General features: G+C 39.2%; 2 protein-coding genes across 2 annotated transcripts in view; both read right to left on the bottom strand.

Moving 5' to 3' along the window:
* The window catches only part of LOC308330385 (uncharacterized protein), a 121124-nt gene extending 116979 nt beyond the window's left edge, over window positions 1–4145 (bottom strand). Inside the window, exons 1-2 of the mRNA XM_080785234.1 lie at window positions 4107–4145; window positions 1601–1703 (exon numbers count right to left, since the gene is read on the bottom strand). The gene's annotated coding sequence lies outside the window, so the exon portion shown is untranslated. The remainder of the gene's footprint in view (window positions 1–1600; window positions 1704–4106) is intronic.
* LOC308330386 (uncharacterized protein) lies at window positions 1523–15832 on the bottom strand (the record flags this gene model as incomplete). Its single annotated transcript, XM_080785235.1, has 5 exons — window positions 1523–1533; window positions 12491–13459; window positions 13834–13926; window positions 14501–14917; window positions 15748–15832. The coding sequence occupies 5 exons, from the start codon at window positions 15830–15832 to the stop codon at window positions 1523–1525; spliced, it is 1575 nt and encodes a 524-aa protein (XP_080641361.1).
* Window positions 15833–21717: the final 5885 nt, after the last annotated feature.

Below are 21717 nucleotides of genomic sequence, written 5' to 3' on the forward strand. Positions count from 1 at the left end.
CTCAAGCAGACTGTAATTATGAAACCTTTTAATTAATTGTCTGGTTTGGGTGTTATTTTGTTCATAAAGTGCATGTGATCCTCAACACAGGATTTGATATATCCAGACTAACATTATTAGTATATTGCCTTCACCACCAATAACCATGATAGTACAGCACTATCTGCACCCTCACTATGCCAGCTTGTGAATGTGATCGACATTTGCATTAATGTTTTATTTTTGCCACGGACATGCAAAACAATTAAATGATCAATGATATTACCAGAACACAAATGTATAGCCTACAGTACTAATAGACTCTTGACGTGGCATATATGGTCTACTCTATTCCACTGCGCTACACATTTTAAAATAAGTCACTTATCAAAAAAAGCCAATCTACAAGCTCACAACACATTACGGCATGTTGTGACCTTGTAGATCAGCAATTGTCCTTTCTTCTTAGCCTATAATGACATGCCCAAAATCAGGATGTCAGGGTTAAAGTAGTTATAGATATATACAGTAGTTACCCAATTAACTTACCCAGCAAGACTGGGAAGTTATCCACTGTATACTGGCAGGTGGCCGTCCTGAGACAGGCATTACTGTATGTGGCACAATGCATGGTCCAAGTACAGTACATTCCATGTTTGGGATTTCAATAAATGGGTCTTATACAGTAAGTACAGTTGCAAGAGAAAGGGACACTTGGCTGCAAAGCTGAATGGGTGTGCAGTTACTGCAGTATACTTCATATTAGGTTATTAAAGCTGAATGGGTGTGCCGTATACTTCATATTAGGTTATTAACAAAAGAGCCACGTCGTAGTAAATCCTGTACATACAAACAAAGCGTGAAATGCAGATTTAAAGGTTAGGTTATTAAAGCTGAATGGGTGTGCAGTAATACTTCATATTAGGTTACTGCAGATGGCCTTTCAGAGGACAGTGTTACTTGGGGACATGAGGAGAGTTCTACAGGCTAAACTAGTTTTGTAGCTTAAATAGTTGTTGTCAGAACATTAAGGTGTGGCACTGTACTGTACTGTACTGTACTCTATGTTGATGAGTCAACTATGCAATGCCAATGGAAACATACCTGAGATTCAAAACAGATAATTAAGTACATGATGAGTGATTCATGACCTATTTCAGCATTTTTCAATATGTTCCGCCACTGGGATTTCTTATAGGACCTTTTGATATGTTGTTACTAACATATTTATGAAACAAAACAAGTTGAAGGAGTTTCGAGCAACTTCAAACTGTCTGTGGTGTTCTCATAAGCACGAGTAGACGATAGAAATGACAAACAAGACACCCCGGGTCACCGGTGTGGTGGTACGGGCGCCCTAGGCTGCAATGGTTCGAATCCCGATCCCGACGACCTTTGCTGCGTGTTACTCCCCATATGCTGTGAGTTACTGTCCTATCAATAAAGGCATAAAAGCCCCAAAACATAAATCTTAAGAAATAAAACAAGAGTAAATCCTTTGAATAATAATTCACTGCTTCAACTTATGAAATCTCATCTTCCTTTATTGTCCCACTGGGGACAAATTCACACCATAAAGATGTTATGCGTATAGTCATCAAATGTTTGTTTGAATCTTTACCTGTCATGAATCCCGTCCGCCCATGGTTCTGTACTGTACACCACCCTTGGTTCTGCTTCTGTACTGTAGACTTTGGACTGGATAATAAAATGACTTCTGTGTCCTGATTAGATAAAGTGGAGATGGGCGGAGAGACAGAGAGAGACAGAGAGAGAGACAGAGAGAGAGACAGAGAGAGAGGGACAGAGAGAGAGACAGAGAGAGACAGAGACTATTAGATTATATATAAAGAAAAAGATAAATGCATCACATATTGGAACGAACTCACACAATCACAACAAACTAGAAACATATTTGCCTCTAAACAGACAGTATACTGTGGCAGACTACCTAACCACAGTAACTGATACAAACCTGAGAAAGACTTTGACAATGTGCACGGACAGTAGGGCTGACCCAACAAAAAAAAATACCGTATATATTTACATTTGGCAGCAGCACCTGCAATTCAGTAACCTATACACATTTCAAAAGGCTTTGCTATGCTATGCTATTAATATTTTTTCTAATAAGGTTTGTCCTTAGAAATGTGATCATCTTTGTATAGTTTTGTATATTAACAATTTAATTATTAACGCACAGGGCCTCGCATTTCTCCCAGGCAGCTATGATTGCGAGCCATGCGTGGCGTGCGCCTCGCGCAGCAACCACTCGTCTCGCTGCTGTCATAAAGCCTCGATTAAATGGCGCTTTATTTCAGTTAATTTTACGGCAAGAGAAGCAAAATGCCGTTCCTTTACACTTGCGTGTGCCGTTTCCACGAAGCCTCTGAGTTTATTTCAGTTATAAATGCAAAATGCCGTTCGTTGTTTGCTGTGCACAGCACAGCACACGACAGCCTGTGCTGCTTTGGATTAGACACAGACAGACAGACAGACAGACAGACAGACAGACAGACAGACATACCTGGCTGCCCAGAGGAGAGGCTGTGCCTGTGCTGTCACTGTGATGACGGAGCTATAGAGACAGAGTTACACTTCTTAACACAATGTAAAAAATACACACTGTGATGACGGAGCTATAGAGACAGAATTACACTTCTTAACACAATGTAAAAACTACACACTGTGATGACGGAGCTATAGAGACAGAATTACACTTCTTAACACAATGTAAAAACTACACACTGTGATGACGGAGCTATAGAGACAGAGTTACACTTCTTAACACAATGTAAAAACTACACACTGTGATGACAGAGCTATAGAGACAGAATTACACTTAACACAATGTAAAAACTACACAAATATTAGAGGAGTTTTTCCCAAAATTTGAAACAAATTTCCCAGAATTCCGAAGTATGACAGAAAGGGAGAAATTACCACTCCTTCTGGGGGAACAGAAACAATGTGCAGTTTTGGCTGCAGAATATGTCAATTCCTGTCACAAGTATTATTATTTTCTTTTCATTGATATTATGTTGTTATGTTGTTGTTTGTCATATCTGTGATTGTGCTTTGGCAACACTTGTAAAATGTCATGCCAATAAAGCCTGTTGAAAATTGAGAGACAGAGAGAGACAGAGACACAGAGATAGACAGACAGACAGAGAGAGAGACAGAGACAGACAGACAGACAGACAGACAGACAGACAGACAGACAGACAGACAGACAGACAGACAGACAGACAGACACTGAGATACACTTCATTTAACAGTTATTCCTTTTTTCATAGAAGTGTGTATTTGTATGTCATGTCTTTAATGTTCAGATTAATTGAAAATGGAGGATAAATCAACAGATAAAATGCCAAGGGGCTTGTCTTTGGTGTATAATACTAATTATATTGCGTCTGTCACAAAGAGTAATGAACAAATGTTTATCGATATATGTCTTTTACAAGCTAAGAGAATGATAGCATTGACCTGGAAGAGGCCAGACAAACCAAGTATCACACAGCGGTTCAAGGAATTATGTTTATGTTTACCTTTGGAAAAGATTGCATTACATTCTTAAGGACAAACAAGAAAAGTTTCAGGAGGTGTGGGGATGTTTTATAAGTTACATAAAGAACAAAAAATTGTCACATTTAATGGATGGAGCTGAAGAGGAGTAGTGCTGTTGTTGTTTGTTTTTGTTGTGGTTATTGTTGTTTTGCTTTCTTTATACCAGTAATTGTCTTGTAATGTTCATTGTTGTTTTTTGTATGTTTGTATTGTCAGTTGTGTGTGTGTAAAAAAGGAAAATAAATGCATTGTTTAAAAATATATATATTGCACTGTCACTAACTTAAACTCAGAAAAGTACATTTAACCTACCGGTATATTTGTTTTCTTATAAAAGGACAAAGTCTTCATTTTCAGAATTTCAATGATGCTGAGATTACAGAAGACATAAGTACAGGCTATTGAAAATATTTAAGGATATGTAGCTGTTGCTTAGTTTAGTATTGGAAACACTAAAGTATTCAATATTCAGATATACATGTAGTATAGGCTTATTGTTAACCACAGGTTAAGTGTAAACACAACATACTAACGGCATAAATATATACTTTTATATATACCTGTGTACACCTTGTCCTTGTTGAGCAGAGCAGAGCTGGAGAGCACAGAGGGAAAAGATCGCCCAAATGATCTTCTGACTGTTGTTTGGGGGGGATGGAACGAGACACTTCCTCGTTCCGCCCACACTAGAAGAGCAGATCTACAAGCTCACAGCGCGTCGCATCGCACCGCGCTGTGAGCTTGTAGATCTGATGGCTGCGACGTGACAGAGAGGGAGAGAGAGAATCACGCAGACCGCGTCCATTTTACCATATTATATTAAAGTTAATGGCAACGTGCTACCTATAGGTGCAATGGCAGCCCATTCATCCAAACAGAAAAGTCCTCTCTGATTGTATTAGGCCTACACAACGTCAAACTCACCAACATTGCAGCTGTGTGTTTGTTTCATAAAAGTCCACTGTAGACATGTTGTTATGAGCTACTTTGGGTCCTTGCAGCTGCTTATTTTTCCAAGTGCTGGAGTTTGAAAGCGCTTGTTAGATATCACTCAACTGCCCCTGGGTACCACCTGTTTTGAATTAGCACATAATGCATGCAAGAGGCAGCAGGACGTTGCTTTTAGAGAAAACGAGTGCTTCTAAACTCTGATGGAAACATGGCTGGCCCACAAGTAAAAACACTGTAACCTATACTTGGGTGATACTGGTTGTAAAAACACTGTAATCTATACTTGGGTGATACTGGTTGTAAAAACACTGTATCTATACTTGGGTGATACTGGTTAAGTAAAAACACTGTAATCTATACTTGGGTGATACTGGTTGTAAAAACACTGTAATCTATACTTGGGTGATACTGGGTGTAAAAACACTGTAATCTATACTTGGGTGATACTGGTTAAGTAAAAACACTGTAATCTATACTTGGGTGATACTGGTTGTAAAAACACTGTAACCTATACTTGGGTGATACTGGTTGTAAAAACACTGTAACCTATACTTGGGTGATACTGGTTAAGTAAAAACACTGTAATCTATACTTGGGTGATACTGGTTGTAAAAACACTGTAACCTATACTTGGGTGATACTGGTTGTAAAAACACTGTAACCTATACTTGGGTGATACTGGTTGTAAAAACACTGTAATCTATACTTGGGTGATACTGGTTGTAAAAACACTGTAATCTATACTTGGGTGATACTGGTTGTAAAAACACTGTAATCTATACTTGGGTGATACTGGTTGTAAAAACACTGTACCTATACTTGGGTGATACTGGTTGTAAAAACACTGTAACCTATACTTGGGTGATACTGGTTGTAAAAACACTGTAATCTATACTTGGGTGATACTGGTTGTAAAAACACTGTAACCTATACTTGGGTGATACTGGTTGTAAAAACACTGTAATCTATACTTGGGTGATACTGGTTGTAAAAACACTGTAACCTATACTTGGGTGATACTGGTTGTAAAAACACTGTAACCTATACTTGGGTGATACTGGTTAAGTAAAAACACTGTAATCTATACTTGGGTGATACTGGTTAAGTAAAAACACTGTAATCTATACTTGGGTGATACTGGTTGTAAAAACACTGTAACCTATACTTGGGTGATACTGGTTAAGTAAAAACACTGTAATCTATACTTGGGTGATACTGGTTGTAAAAACACTGTAATCTATACTTGGGTGATACTGGTTGTAAAAACACTGTAACCTATACTTGGGTGATACTGGTTGTAAAAACACTGTAACCTATACTTGGGTGATACTGGTTAAGTAAAAACACTGTAATCTATACTTGGGTGATACTGGTTGTAAAAACACTGTAACCTATACTTGGGTGATACTGGTTGTAAAAACACTGTAACCTATACTTGGGTGATACTGGTTGTAAAAACACTGTAACCTATACTTGGGTGATACTGGTTGTAAAAACACTGTAATCTATACTTGGGTGATACTGGTTGTAAAAACACTGTAACCTATACTTGGGTGATACTGGTTGTAAAAACACTGTAATCTATACTTGGGTGATACTGGTTGTAAAAACACTGTAATCTATACTTGGGTGATACTGGTTGTAAAAACACTGTAATCTATACTTGGGTGATACTGGTTGTAAAAACACTGTAACCTATACTTGGGTGATACTGGTTGTAAAAACACTGTAACCTATACTTGGGTGATACTGGTTGTAAAAACACTGTAACCTATACTTGGGTGATACTGGTTGTAAAAACACTGTAACCTATACTTGGGTGATACTGGTTAAGTAAAAACACTGTAATCTATACTTGGGTGATACTGGTTGTAAAAACACTGTAACCTATACTTGGGTGATACTGGTTGTAAAAACACTGTAACCTATACTTGGGTGATACTGGTTGTAAAAACACTGTAACCTATACTTGGGTGATACTGGTTAAGTAAAAACACTGTAACCTATACTTGGGTGATACTGGTTGTAAAAACACTGTAATCTATACTTGGGTGATACTGGTTAAGTAAAAACACTGTAACCTATACTTGGGTGATACTGGTTGTAAAAACACTGTAACCTATACTTGGGTGATACTGGTTGTAAAAACACTGTAATCTATACTTGGGTGATACTGGTTGTAAAAACACTGTAACCTATACTTGGGTGATACTGGTTGTAAAAACACTGTAACCTATACTTGGGTGATACTGGTTAAGTAAAAACACTGTAACCTATACTTGGGTGATACTGGTTAAGTAAAAACACTGTAATCTATACTTGGGTGATACTGGTTGTAAAAACACTGTAATCTATACTTGGGTGATACTGGTTAAGTAAAAACACTGTAACCTATACTTGGGTGATACTGGTTGTAAAAACACTGTAACCTATACTTGGGTGATACTGGTTGTAAAAACACTGTAACCTATACTTGGGTGATACTGGTTGTAAAAACACTGTAACCTATACTTGGGTGATACTGGTTGTAAAAACACTGTAACCTATACTTGGGTGATACTGGTTGTAAAAACACTGTAATCTATACTTGGGTGATACTGGTTGTAAAAACACTGTAATCTATACTTGGGTGATACTGGTTGTAAAAACACTGTAATCTATACTTGGGTGATACTGGTTAAGTAAAAACACTGTAACCTATACTTGGGTGATACTGGTTAAGTAAAAACACTGTAACCTATACTTGGGTGATACTGGTTAAGTAAAAACACTGTAACCTATACTTGGGTGATACTGGTTGTAAAAACACTGTAACCTATACTTGGGTGATACTGGTTGTAAACACACTGTAACCTATACTTGGGTGATACTGGGTTGCCGAGGAAGTTCAGACGTGTGATCAAATAACTGATGTCCAAAAGTGTCTGTTGAGTAGAAATTAAACTATATTTATTAGCTGCTTAAAGTCCTATACTTTGTCATACAAAATAAACATAACATAAATCATCAAACGCACAGGATAGGGATACAGATCACCAGCCCTCATGATGAACACAGTCAAAAACTGGTTTACCTCTGCCACTGGTAACACCTGTGCCTGATTAGGGCCAGGGTTAAATACCTGTAACCATGGCAACATAGATTGGCAAATTGACAGGAATCATGGAAAACAATATGGTGGCTCAAATGGCTCTTATTCTTACAAACACATTTTTACATGTCCCTATGTAGGCTATATACTCTTTTTAAATGTAATATGTTCATGGTCCACCACCTAGTGGACTCATTGTAAAACTACAGTTTAAACTACAGTCAGTTAATCTGACTCATCAGAACTGGCCTGTCCTTCCTCCCCCCCCCCCCCCCCCCTCTCTCTCTCTCTCTCTCTCTCTACTTGACCTCACCCCCCGAACCCACCTCACCCCTACCCAGTGCCCACAGGCTGGATGGCTTAGGGTCAACGACAGAGTTCTACATCTAGCAATGGGTCTGGTCCACAAGATTCCATACACCACCAAGAAGGACTAAATTCATTTCTCTCCTATGCCAAAATGTGGAACGCCCTACCAACAGTCATTAAGACATGCAAATCATTTTGACTCCTTCAGCCAGTCACAGTGAAGCACACAGCAGCCAGTCACAGTGAAGCAGACAGCAGACAGCAGCCAGTCACAGTGAAGCAGACAGCAGCCAGTCACAGTGAAGCAGACAGCAGTGACAGCACTGAACCAAGCAAGGACAAGGATGGATACAGTTGCATCTGTATGATTGCATACCGTATACATGCATTTAAAAAAGAAGAATTTTGAGGATCATTTTAAATGTAGGCTATAGGCCTAGTGAATGTTTTTGAGAGTTATGAGTCTTTTATCTTATTATTGTTTTATGTGAAACTAAAAGTTTGCAGAACAAATTGGCCAAAATAACAGCATTATTACGAACCCCATAAATGTTTTTAACCTATTCCTGTGTTGCAGGTGTGGCTCAACAAGCGGGTATCTCTCAGACGCTTTCACATCAAGCAGTACAGCTGGGCCAGGAAGTTACACTTCAATGTTACATTGAAGGGGACGCAAGTCTCGCAAGTTGTTAGTACAACTTATTGACAGCAGCAAATACTACTTTTACTAAACAATGTATAATAGCAAAATACCAAGACAACATTGACAACTCCAATTACAGTTGTGACAATGAGGCTCGTGTTTTTGTGGAGATATGGACAAATTAGTTAAATCATGTCATCTTAAAATAAAAACTCAGAGGCTAGGGGACACTGGAAAGATACTTTTGTGGAGTAATGGGTGTATAGGTTCCCTTGAGTTTGGACCAGGAACCTTCCTAGAGATAAAAGGTATGTTTTTCCTCTGTAGTGTCATTTAGGTTTGAAGGATATGAAGTAAATGCATCAGATTAGGACTTAGTAATGATGATTAGGCCTACCTTTCAAAGGAGAGGAGCTGGGAGAGACCTCTGTTGGAGAGACCTCTGGAAATGGACCAACACTGAATGCCCACGGTAAATGTACATACGGTGAATTATGTTTAGGTAATAGTTTCTATAGTTTGTTTACAAAAGTGAAGTATCAACTTTACTTATGAAATAATTGTTGTGAAATAATCAGCTAATTCTTGGGGCTTGGTGATGAAGCGTTCACCCGATTCAATAAATGATGGTGTTTTGCTCATTTTTACTGTATCTCTACTCATGATTTGAGAGAGAATACTCCAGCGTTTCTTACCATCATGTATAATTTCTTCAATTCTAGAGTGGTAGTTTAGGCTTTTTTCTGTTTATTTAATAATGTGTTCACTTAGTTTCTTAAAGAGCGATATGCTAGCCAGTCCTCTGATCTACCTGAATCTACAGAAACTCTATCTTTCATCAAGCTTCTCAGCGTTGTCAGCTTTTGTCAGTGTCTGATGGCTAAGTGTTGTGACAAGACCATAATTAGAAAATATCGTAAAGAACTTATAAGAACTTATAACTTATATTAATAGGACTGTAGGAAACATTTTGTCAATCTTCTCACGGAATGCCTTGAATTATAAGAGCTGAAAAAAGTGTAGGCAATAATAGAAAATGTTTACACACTGCCGATGCCGTAATGGTGGGAAAACAAATGTAGGCCTAATTCTAGTCTTATTTAACATTTGCATTGTTGAGTTTTAGTTTTCTAGTTTCGGTTAATTCAATTAGAACATGTTTTAGACACACAAACACAAAAGGTTCTCTTTACAGCGGCAGTATCTAAACTAAAAACTGCTTTGGATGAATGTCTTCTTCTTCTTCTTCGATGAGGAAGCGGGCATTCTTTTTTGCGTGCAAACCAGGGGGGCAGTCAGACAGATATTTTGTGAAGCCACTAAGGAAATCGGGACATCCTGAAAGTTCATATAATGGCCTGTTGTGCCGCTGTCATTGGGCCCAAAAAAACCCCATATCCCCATAGAGGTCCAACTTCACCTAGACTGTATTACCTTAATAAACATGGTCATGAATACTTTCTGCTTCCAGTCACTAGTTTAAAGTCTCATTTCTCATGTCATAATATTCTTTTTGGAAAATTATGGTCCCATTTATTTAAAAAAATATGCATACGTTGGTTAGCCCATTCTGACCTGAGATCAGATTCATACGAGGTTTCCACTGGGCAACACACTGGTCTGGTCCCATGATTCAAACTTTACATTTTTCCGTTTGGGGAAGCGATAGCAGTGGAGATGAATATTCTGTGACTACTTAAAGTAGGCCTAAGTACTGGGTGGCACTGGGTGATAATGGCTATGACACCAGAGACACGCCCACACTACTTGTCATCACCCCGAGCTGCTCCCACGCGCCCCCACAAGTACAACATATTTAGAATTAAAGGGGGTGAACGACGCACCTTTAGATAACAGCAGAAATGTTAAGGATATAGAAAACACGTAAGGACGTAATGTGAAACCTTGTTTATTAAAATAAAATAACAGAAAAATGCACATGTCCCTCTCGTTTTCCCTTTTCTAAAGCTGCGTTCAGAGACCTGAATATGTATATTCGCCTCGGTTCCTCCAGTTTGTGCTGCGCCAGATCGCGTCGCGTCAATTCTCGTTTTTTGCATTGATTTTGTATGTAATCGCGCCGCTCTAAACATCCAAGTCTGAACACACCTTTACATTCCGGAATAGCCATTTTCGTAAAACGCAATTTGTGCTTATGGTCTTAGGCAAAATCGCTTAGATTGAGCGGAAATGTATATATATATATATATATTTTTTGGACACTGCTCGAATTCTTTTCTACATGTCTTTTGTAATAAGACGTACAGACATGTCTCATTCCAACAGGCCAGCATGGCCGGTCTGAGCTGCACTGCGCCCTGGATGTTATGTAATATTTAACCCATTCTGACCTGAGATCAGATTCTAAAAATGTCTTCTACATCCCGGCAGTTTTCATTCTGACCTGAGATCAGATTCTAAAAATGTCTTCTATGTCAGCCGCTCTTCGATTTTTCAAAAATAGCAGACCTACAAGCTCATAGCGCGCCACTCGGTGGCGCGCTATGAGCTTGTAGATCTGCTATTTTTCAATAGCTAAAGCGTAACGTAATGCTAACACCAAAAGGGGTTCCCTCCCAGAATGGGTTAATGTGTACCACTCGTTATTAGATATACTAACGTCAGATTGAGATAAAGAAACAGCTACTGCGGAATTATCCATTAACAAAACAGAATACAACTAATTTAAGTATCCATCTATTCTATAACGATGCAGAAATCCACACATGGCAACAAACACTCCGTTCCCATTGAAAAGCGTAAGTAAAATTCCAGTTTGGTGTGTTGCCGCTTTCACAAAACCCCTATAAAATACACATAAGTGATAATAATCTGATTCTAAAAAAGAAATGTCTCTCTGCCACTGCCCATATGAGTTATGATAATGTAACAGTTTAAACAAGACAAACATGTCAACACAGTGAACAGCTATCAAATGGAGAATAAAGTCTATAGAATTGTTTTATTTAGGCATGTTGCTATTGTCAGATTAGATTATGTGATTCATATGACGTGTCATTTCCATCCTGGATTAGAATGAATGACTGCAAACTTGTATGTTTGTGAAGACAGCAGCGTTAAAGAACTAAGATATATTGTTCAACTTGCAGCACCTTCCTATTTCCAGATGTCCATTTTGTGTCTGTTCAGAGTAGGCCTACAAATGAAGCCTTTACCACAAACTGATCAAGTGAAGTCCTTTTCCCCTGTATGGTTCCTCATGTGTTTTTTTAGAACATCCATTCGACTAAAGCCTATTCCACAAACTGAACAACTAAATGGCTTTTCCCCTGCATGACTCCTAGTGTGTGTATTTAGATTAGTTATTTGGCGAAAGCCTTTGCCACAAATTTTACAAGTAAAGGGTCTTTCTCCTGTATGAGTCCTCATGTGTGTCTTTAAAACATCCATTCGAGTATAGTCTTTACCACATACTGTACAAGTATACAGCTTTTCCCCTGTATGAACCCTCATGTGTGCTTTTAAATGATCATTTCGACTAAATGTGTTGCCACAAACTGTGCAAGTAAAGGGCCTTTCCCCTGTATGCATCCTCATGTGTGCTTTTAGTAATGGTTTTGTAACCCAGCCTTTGCCACAAATCGTACACTTAAAGGGCTTATCCCCTGTATGCCACCGCATGTGTTTTTTCAGATCACCCTTTTCGCTAAAGCCTTTGCCACAAACTGTACAAAGGAAGGTTTTTTCCCCTGTATGAATCTTCATGTGCCTTTTTAAATCACTGTTCCTAACACAACCTATACCACAAACTGTACAAATACAGGGTCTTTCCCCTGTGTGAGACATTATGTGTGTTTTTAGGTTACTCACTCCGTTAAAGCTTTTGCCACAATGTATACAAGTAAAGGGCTTTGGCTTCTCCCCCGAGTGAGTTCTCATATGTTCTGTCAATGAGAACTTTTTAGTAAAACATTTGCCACAAACTGTACAAGTATGGGGCTTTTCCCCTGTATGAATCATCATGTGGCTTGTAAGAGAACTTCTTTGAGTAAAGCCTTTGTCACAAACTGTACAACTAAAGGGCTTTTCCCCTGTGTGAACTCTAATGTGATTTTCTAGATGACTCCTTCCAGTAAATCCTTTGCCACAGACTGTACAATTAAAGGGATATTTCCCTGTATGAATCGGTGTGTGTGCATTCAGATCGGCCTTCCGATTAAACACTGTGCCACACTCTGTACAACTAAAACGTTTCCTCTCTGTATGATTCATAATGTGCTTCTCCAGATTTTCCTTGCTTTGAAACACTTTCCCACAATCTGTACAACTGAAGCGGTTCGGCTCTGAATGAATCCTAGTGTGCTGCTCCATACATTTCTTACGTTTAAAGATTTTGCCACACACTGTACAACTAAAGCGGTTCGGCTGTGTATGAATCTTAGCGTGCTTCTCCATTGATTTCTTATGTTTAAAGATGTTGCCACACTCGGTACAACTAAACCTTTTCTTTCCTATGGATTTAGTTTGTATTGATGATTTCTGGTCCTGGGACAGCTGTCCTTCCGCATCTTGACTAGTGTGTGACCTCAGTGCGTTTAACGCTGACTGACCTTCCCTGGTCTCCTCCCACTCGTCACTATCTGCCGTTTCAGAACCGTGTGAAGAGAGAAGATGGTCATCAGCAGTTGGTTGTGAATTTCCACAGTCCTCTACATCATCTTGTGTTTCTGTGTGTTGAGTTGAGGTGCTGGCTCCAGGCTCCGTCTGTATGTTTTCATCATCATCATCAGCTTCACTTTCCACTGCTAGTAATGTCAACCCATCAGCCTCCTCAGGTTGTTGAAGTAGTCCCTCCTGATTAGCTTTATTTTGTGGAGGCTCTGGTTCCTCCTGGGCCAGACTGGAGCTCCTCTCCTCTTCAGGGGAAAGCCCTTTAGACAAAGGGAGGTTCAGGACGTCTAGGCAAAATATAAAATGAGACGAAAACGTTGAACATTGTGGTGCAGAGAGGAGAGAACATTTTTGTTGTACTGAGTTTGCAGTCTCTGTACATGTTGAATGAACACAAAACAAGTGGATATTTTAAAAAGAGACACCTCATTCGTTATATACCGTAGCACCCAAAGTGTTTACAACGAAAATAACAATTTAGCCCCGGGCCGCGTAGTTTCGATACACAACGGGTATAACGAGTATTGCATAACAGGGTGGAGCATACGTTCCCTATTTGCATCATTCCCAACTTGTGTCGTTACAGAGTTTTTGGCTGTAGTGTCAGTGTTGAAAGTGAATACGTTGGAATCGGAACAGCTCTAGATCCAAACATACATACCCATCCTGTGCATCTGCACTACAGGTTGAAACATTGCATCAAACAGTCCACGTCGCGCTGTTGATACTAGTGTAGACCTCTCCCTGTGGTGCTCTGTGGAAATCACCATTAGATAAATATATATATTTAGTTACTCAGCAACTTTACATACTATAGTCAGAGTAGATCACTAAAGAGCTTCAACAATACACTGCTAGTTTTCTGCTCGATAATTTAATCACATTATTAAACATTTGCAGAGGGAATTGATACAATACAGAAACAAACCACAGCATTTAAAAATAATTGTTAAAATAATTGTTTGATTTAGTCAAGAAATGTCATGGTCGCGGATAGTCGATTAATTATAAAAAAATATCCCTAGCTTGTTCCTCAACTCCTCCAGTTCCAGATACACACCTATGCGTGCACCCAGAACCCTAATTTCAGAAAGAAAAAGGGTTCGGCAAAAATAAGTTACCACTTTCCAATAAGTCGACCTACAAGCTCACAAAACGTCATGTGGCAACGTGTTGTGAACGGTAGATCCACTATTTATGCCATGTTGGAGGGAAGCTAATAAATGCATGGTTGCAAACTTGCAGACAAGAAAACAAATATCTATAACATGCGTTATATGTCAGGCATGGATTGAGGTGCACTCAGCTTTGATTTGCAGTCAACTTACTGGTGTCCAGGTTGTCTTCAGTTTCATGGTCTTCAGGTTCCTGCTGAAGGTGGTCTTCAGGTTCCTGTTTAAGGTGGTCTTCAGGTTCTAGTTTAAGGAGGTCTTCAGATTCCTGTTTAAGGTAGTCTTCAGCTTCTAGTTTAAGGAGGTCTCCAGGTTCCCGTTTAAGGTAGTCTCCAGGTTCCCGTTTAAGGTCTCCAGGTTCCCGTTTAAGGTTGTCTTCAGGTTCCTGTTTAAGGTTGTCTTCAGCCTCCTGTTTAAAGTGGTCTTCAGGTTCCTGTTTAAGGTTGTCTTCATCTTCCTGCTTAAGGTAGTCTTCAGGTTCCTGTTTAAGGAGGTCTTCAGCTTCCTGTTTAAGGTCTTCAAGCTCCTGTTTAAGGTGTTCTACAAGTTCCTGTTTAAGGTCCACAATTTTGTCTGGAATGAAGCAGTAGAATAAGGATAATAAGAATAAAGATAATATGGACTTTGACTTGACATGGAAGAAGACTAATAATAATGAAGTGACATGCACTGGACCCTAGTTCCCTATTCACCCGGTGTCATGTAGCAGTGTGACTTCTGTGTTTACACTAAACAGATGGTTGTATAAGCGAATCCCAAACGAGACTGTCCTGGACACCCCCCCACCCCGGTTGCTGTGATTGGTTTAGATGCACAAACAGAGACCTACGGATGCTCCCAAGGGTCAAAAAAGGTGACTTTGCTATAATCGATTGTCCGTTGCTGCACCGATGCAGAATCGCACACGGCCGAATCGCATTGCATTGCTGAATCGATTATTGTTGACACCACTAACATGTTTTGCTCGTCCGTTAGTGGCTGGCGAGTTGTTTTTATTGTCATGGATGTTTTATATGTGTGCGGAGTAGGTGTGGGTTCAATTAATTGATATGGCAATAATCGTGTTGTATTCCTTGCTGATAATCCTATCGTACCATATTGATATGGCAGGAAATGCTGTGTGTGAGGCGGCTTTTAAACAAACATCAGAATCAGTTTCTGCCTGACACTTACGATATACGCAATTCATCTTTTGCATTTATCCTTCAAAACATTCTCCAATATCGTGGCCTCTGTATCGTGAGGGATGCACATGCAGATCAGACACACCAACGGACCGACATGCGGAAACATGCGGGCCAGGCTTAAAATTTCCAGCCCATTTGAGAACTCAAGTACACACACCTGCAGCTAGCTAACTTTACTATAGGCTTAAAACCACCAGTAATGTAAACGCTACATACCTATCCTGTTCAAGTGTATGACGGGTTGAAACATCGCATAAAACAGTCCACGTCGTTCGTCCATCTCCTGCCGGTACTCTGACATTGCTGCATATTTTTTGGCGGCCATCTCTCTTGATACTGTAGATCAGTAGCTGTGGTGGTCTGTAGAAAATCAACAGTAGTGGAATGAAAAAGAGAAAATAAATCATTCAGTAACCTACATACACATTATGTGCCCTTTCATTTTTTTTCACTTTTAGACCAGACGTCCTGGGCACTACATGCGGTAATTCCCAGGAGGTCTGTGGACGTTTTGGGCAAAAGATCCCTGGCTAATGAAACAATTAATTATGCCTTAAAACATTATACTTGCCCTATATAACTAAAATCTAAAAAATAAAAAACACCTTAAATATTATTTCTTTCGTAAATAAAGACACTTTCAGTCAATATGAACTGCTCCTGTCGCAAGTTGATGATGTTCATATGTCTATCCCTATGGAATGTTATGTATGGACTGCCGTATGCTAATAAAAACAACTTAATACTTCCTAAAGATGAGCATCAAAGCAATATTTTAAATACTTTTTATTAGCATGTGCATTCCATATATTCCATATAGGGCTGGACCATCATCAACTTTTTTATTTTGTTATAGAGGGCAAGTAGGCTTTAGTGTTTTAAGTCATATTTGTCATATTAGCCAGGGATAAGAACTCCAGGCAGGTTAATAACACAAAACCCACCAGATTTGAATGTGAATGTCTGAACTGTGAACGGTGCAACGGACGCAAACGAGTGGAGATTCACGCTAACAGAAACTATAGCAGTCTACAATCGACATTTTAACGTTAGCATCCGTGAGCTAAGGGTGCTAAAGGGAGTAGCAGCACTAGTAACATTAGCCCTGGTCCAGTGCAGTGAGAGACTCGCTGTAAGCACAGTAACATCACAGTTAAGCTTGTCAAAGAATTGTTTACTTAAATGACAATATATTGAGTGTAAACTGTACCTCGTTTATGAGACGTTTTTCACATGCTGTTTGTTCCACACATAACTCTCTGCCGCCTGACTCTATCTGGAAAGTGTTCCTTTCTATCTATCTATACTGCAATTTGACTTGCAATGTACTTAAGACACCAGTAGGTGGTAGTACAAGGCAAGCCAGAATACTGTAGAGTTATGGATAACAGATTTATAACACTTGAAATGTCACCAACATGTATTGCTCGTGATCTCATTGATTGATGGATTGTTTGTTTGTTTGTTTGTTTGATTGAATTTTTTTCCTTCACAGTATGTAGAAGGGGTAGGAACGAAAGCACAAGTCGATACTTAATGATTCAACCATAAATTAAATGTAACATGTTTTAAGAAAATGCTTTCCTAGCCTGAGAATTCTAGGTCTAAAGTAGACAAAATAAGACAAAACAAAAAAGATACATCACGCTGTGATCTAGTAGTTATATTCTATTGTTGCAAAAATGTTAACATTTTGTAGAATTAGAATTTCAAGCACAATTCAATACAAAACTTCAATACTAACTGTACACTTGTTAACAATAGGGTCCACCATGTTAAATTCATCAGAACATGTAGAGACGTACAAATAACCAAAAACAGGAAATCATCATAAAAGTTATAGAATAGGGAGGCTTGGGTCCATGTGGTTAATTTAATTGTGATAGGAATAATCATATATTTACTAGTTATATATATTGTAACTATAATAATTTACATGTAGCCTATGCTTATGTATTAATAGATTACAATAACCCTGTAAAACCAAGTGTAGTATGCATGATTCTGTCTGTCAAAGCAAACATATTCAGAGGCAGTTAGACATATCCTCCACCAGGGGGCGAAATGCATTAAGGCGCTGTCTGGAACTCTGGATCCTTTGTTGAGCACTACAGCATGACCCAGAAGCTAAACGATCACTACAGTAACATTCAGCGGTGAGTCAGACTCACAAGTTCACAACTATAGTTTACTGCCATTTAAACCATCGATTGTTTGGCTTTAATGTTGAACCCAAAGGTTTACTGCTGCTATGTTGTTTTCGGTGCAAATGCTAGCCATGTTACAATCAATGGATGGCGTTTTCCATTGGCTGCTAGTTGCGGAAGCTAGTTAGCTTTAATGCTAACGATATATACGGTAACTTAACTATAGCGGTCAGATCTACAAGCTCACAGTCCCTTTGGATGGTCAATTCATCTTTAAAGTGTCGTTACCATTCCTGTACACAGGCAATGGTGCATTTATGCAATTGCAGCCTGGAACCAATGACGACACATCAATTGTGACTTCAAGGAGGCCGGGATCGAATAGGGAACCCTTTCAACCTTATGTCTGTCTGATTGATTGATTGATTTAAGTATTTATTTACAGTTTGCAGAATTACAGTAGTCAGTATAGCCTACATTTCAAGCACAACTCAATACAAAAACTGTTATAACTGTGAGTGGACGACATAAAGCATTACACAAGAAGAGGGTCCACCGTTTTCAATTCATCATAACATTTAGAGACGTACAAATACACTATAATGTAGCCAAAAACATCATGGGTGGGACCGTGGGAGATTCAGATTTTAGGTGCCCTTTGATAGCGATTTTGAAGGAGTCAAGGGATTCACATGTCTTACTCTTATGACAGTTGGTAGTGCGTTCCACATTTTTGTGGCATATAGGAGCGAAATTAATTTAGTCCCAATTGTTTGTGCCGAATCTGGGTTGCACAGGGTTTACCATTTGGGGCACTGGGTTTGTTGAACTCCCTCTGGTGTTGTGGGTGTGGAATTCATTAACATTAAGGAAGTATATTTAGCCAGGTACACAGGTATCTTGGTGGTGTAATATGTTTTGATGAATTGAACAATGTGGACCCTGTTGTAAACAAGTGCAATGCTTAATTGGGTCGTCCACTCACAGTTAACAGTCTCTGTATTGAGTTTGTGCTTGAAATGTACTGTAATTCTACAAACTGTTAATAAATATTTCAATCAATCAAAAAAAAGTGTATAGAATCTTGTGGACCAGACCCATTGCAAGATGTTTTTTTATTTATTTTTATTTATTTATTTAATCAGATTTACTGTTACTTCCACAAATATACACTGGGCATACAGGGGAGCAAAATACCGTTCTCCATGGCTCATGGTGCTTCACATTTAAAAACAATAGACACATTAAAAGAGGCAAGGCCTTATTAAAAAAAACATTAAGAAGATAAAAGGAGCAGACAACATTGGCAGGAAAAAAGTGCTGATGCATTCAAAGTGCATGTGTGTAAAGTGCTATTCATCCCTCCTTGGGGGCAATATGTGTTTTGCCTCAGCCTAGCACCTTACCCTTCTCATATTTATATGTTCACTGTGTTGTTTTTTTTATACTGTGCTAAATACAAAAATACAAATACAAACCCTATGTTTGATTTACAACAATATATAGATTAATAAAGCTGACCATAATCCAGAAATGACGAGAATTTCTCACTGTAATATGCTAAAATACTCCTTTTGGCCACTGTGTCAGTCCCAAAATGAGGGAGGGCAAGCTCCAAAAGTGGTCTTTGGCATGCCACTCCTTTCAAAGTGGTATTTACCACCTTTTGTGGACTGGCATGCCCCTTTTGCCCAAAATTGCAGATTCACGCTAGAAAATAAATTGTGACTATCGCTTTCCTGTACTGTCTCGAGCTCGATTTATACCTCACCGTACAGCAGGTCGCATGTCAAAAAAATCACACCCGTGTGAAGTGAGGCCGAGGGCGCTAATATATTAATTAAAGTCCAACTCATGTTGATTAGGTTGATGTAAAAGGTGATGTAAAACAAACGGTGTCAAAACAAACATTAAATTATCTTTATTGTTAATGGCATTTAATGTTTGTAATGACGTACATTTTCCCTTCATTGTCAATGGCGTTTTTTTTAACACAAACTTTGAACTAAAAACACACATTAAACCTGTATGTAGGAGGGGCTAGCTCCCCTCAAAAATAGGGTCGCATGTCAAAAATAGCAGATCTACAGTACAAACTCACAACGTGTTTGGTCTGCGGCGTGCAGGATCTTAACCCATTCTGACCTGAGATCAGATTCATACGAGGTTTCCACTGGACACACACTGGTCTGATTAACCCATTCTGACCTGAGATCAGATTCATACGAGGTTTCCACTGGACACACACTGGTCTGATTAACCCATTCTGACCTGAGATCAGATTCTAAAAATGTCAGTTGATTTTTCAAAAATAGCAGACCTACAAGCTCGTATGTTGTAGATCTGCTATTTTTCAATAGCTAAAGCATAACATGATGCTAACACCCAAAATGGGTTCCCGGTCAGAATGGGTTATGACACCGTGGGACACGGGGTGACTGCGGTGTCACGCTTGCAATGCACAGCTGGGATTTGCACAAACTACAGCTGTAGACATTTAATTTTACGGCTCGTCTTTGAGAATATAAGTAAATATAAGTCTTTGCTCTCACGTACAGTAGTACTAGCGGGAAAGCAAAAGCTATTCCCTCTATCCTCTCCTCCATCCCAGACCAGTATAGGCTACCGGGAACTGTTTTGTAGCCTAGACTAGAAATTAGTTTTGCAAAAGCGGGCTAGTGTAATAGTCATTAGAATGGCCCACATTGATTAACATTTCACACACGCCTTGTATTTAATTTGGCTCCATTTGAAGAGTTGAATTCTCGACAGTCCATTACATTTGTAAAATAATATTACAAAAAACGGCCAATAAACAACAACTGACGATTTGACGCATCCAATCGCCAATATATTCACTATATTGTCAAAGTTCAATTTTGATATAGTGAACTTGTAACACGGCAACCTTTCTTTGGCAGAGTATAACATGGGAGTTCTCCCTCTAGGCAAACATGGCAAAAATAAGTAGCTTACATTGCAATTGATTTACTTACACATACGTTAAAAATTATCAAAAAATATTGAGACCAGATATGGCAGAACTTGTGTAATATTGCTCTTGTCATAGTGATAGAGTTGTCTTTTATTTTAATGTTATTGTTCTTATTAAAGTCCATATTCATATCAAATCAAAGTCCTTTATTAATGTCCTTATTCTACTCCTTCATTCTAGAGAATCTAGACCAAGCTGTGGAGTCTGCAGGTGAAGATGAGTTCTCCACCCAGGACGGTTTCTTTTGAACAGGAACCTGAAGACCACATTAAACTCGAACCTGAAGACTCTGAAGTCGAATCTGAAGACAATCTGAAGACACTCGGTGAGTGTCAAGCAAGCTCTCTCTCTCTGTTTATTGTGGGCCTGAGTAGCGAGTCCACTATTGCTATCGTAATTATTCCCGTGGCCGTTTGCCCTCTTGGCTGTGACGTCATGTTGGTCAACCGTTAAGAAAACAGAGGGAGGGGGTGGCTGTGACGCCATATGGGTCACATTATCGAATAGAGAGCTACTCGAGCCCACACTGTTTCTTCAGGAACACCACTCGCCAGGGGTGTAACAGATTCCGAGCTGTGCTACTGAATTTGTCGGAAGGGACATTCAGAACTTGCATACATTGTTGTGTAGAGGGAATGAAAACATATCCGGAAGAGGAGGAGGGACCAAATTGCCCAACATCCTGTTATCCACATTCTATTGGGCGGCGGCGCGGCAAATTCAAATAAGCAAACCAGCAGACGTTGCTGTTTTTTTTCAATCCTCTGATGTGTTCCCAGATTGCCAGGGGTGTAAGGGTTAAATGTAAAGACTGCTGGGCCGTGCCAGGCCATGCTAATGTATGTCTCTCATTTCCACACAAAATGGTAACCCCTCGCGCTACACCCTCCCACCACAGTTCGACTTAAAGAACAGATTCCGAGCTGTGCTACTGTCGGCAGGTGCATTCTCAACTTGCATTCTCAAGTTTAACTTAAAGCGATGCCCACTCTTCAATAAAAAAATCACACTTGTGTGAAGAGAGCGGCACTCTTATCATCATAC

Source organism: Protomyctophum bolini (assembly GCF_963924005.1).
Source record: "Protomyctophum bolini genome assembly, chromosome: 16".
Lineage (NCBI taxonomy): Eukaryota > Metazoa > Chordata > Actinopteri > Myctophiformes > Myctophidae > Protomyctophum > Protomyctophum bolini.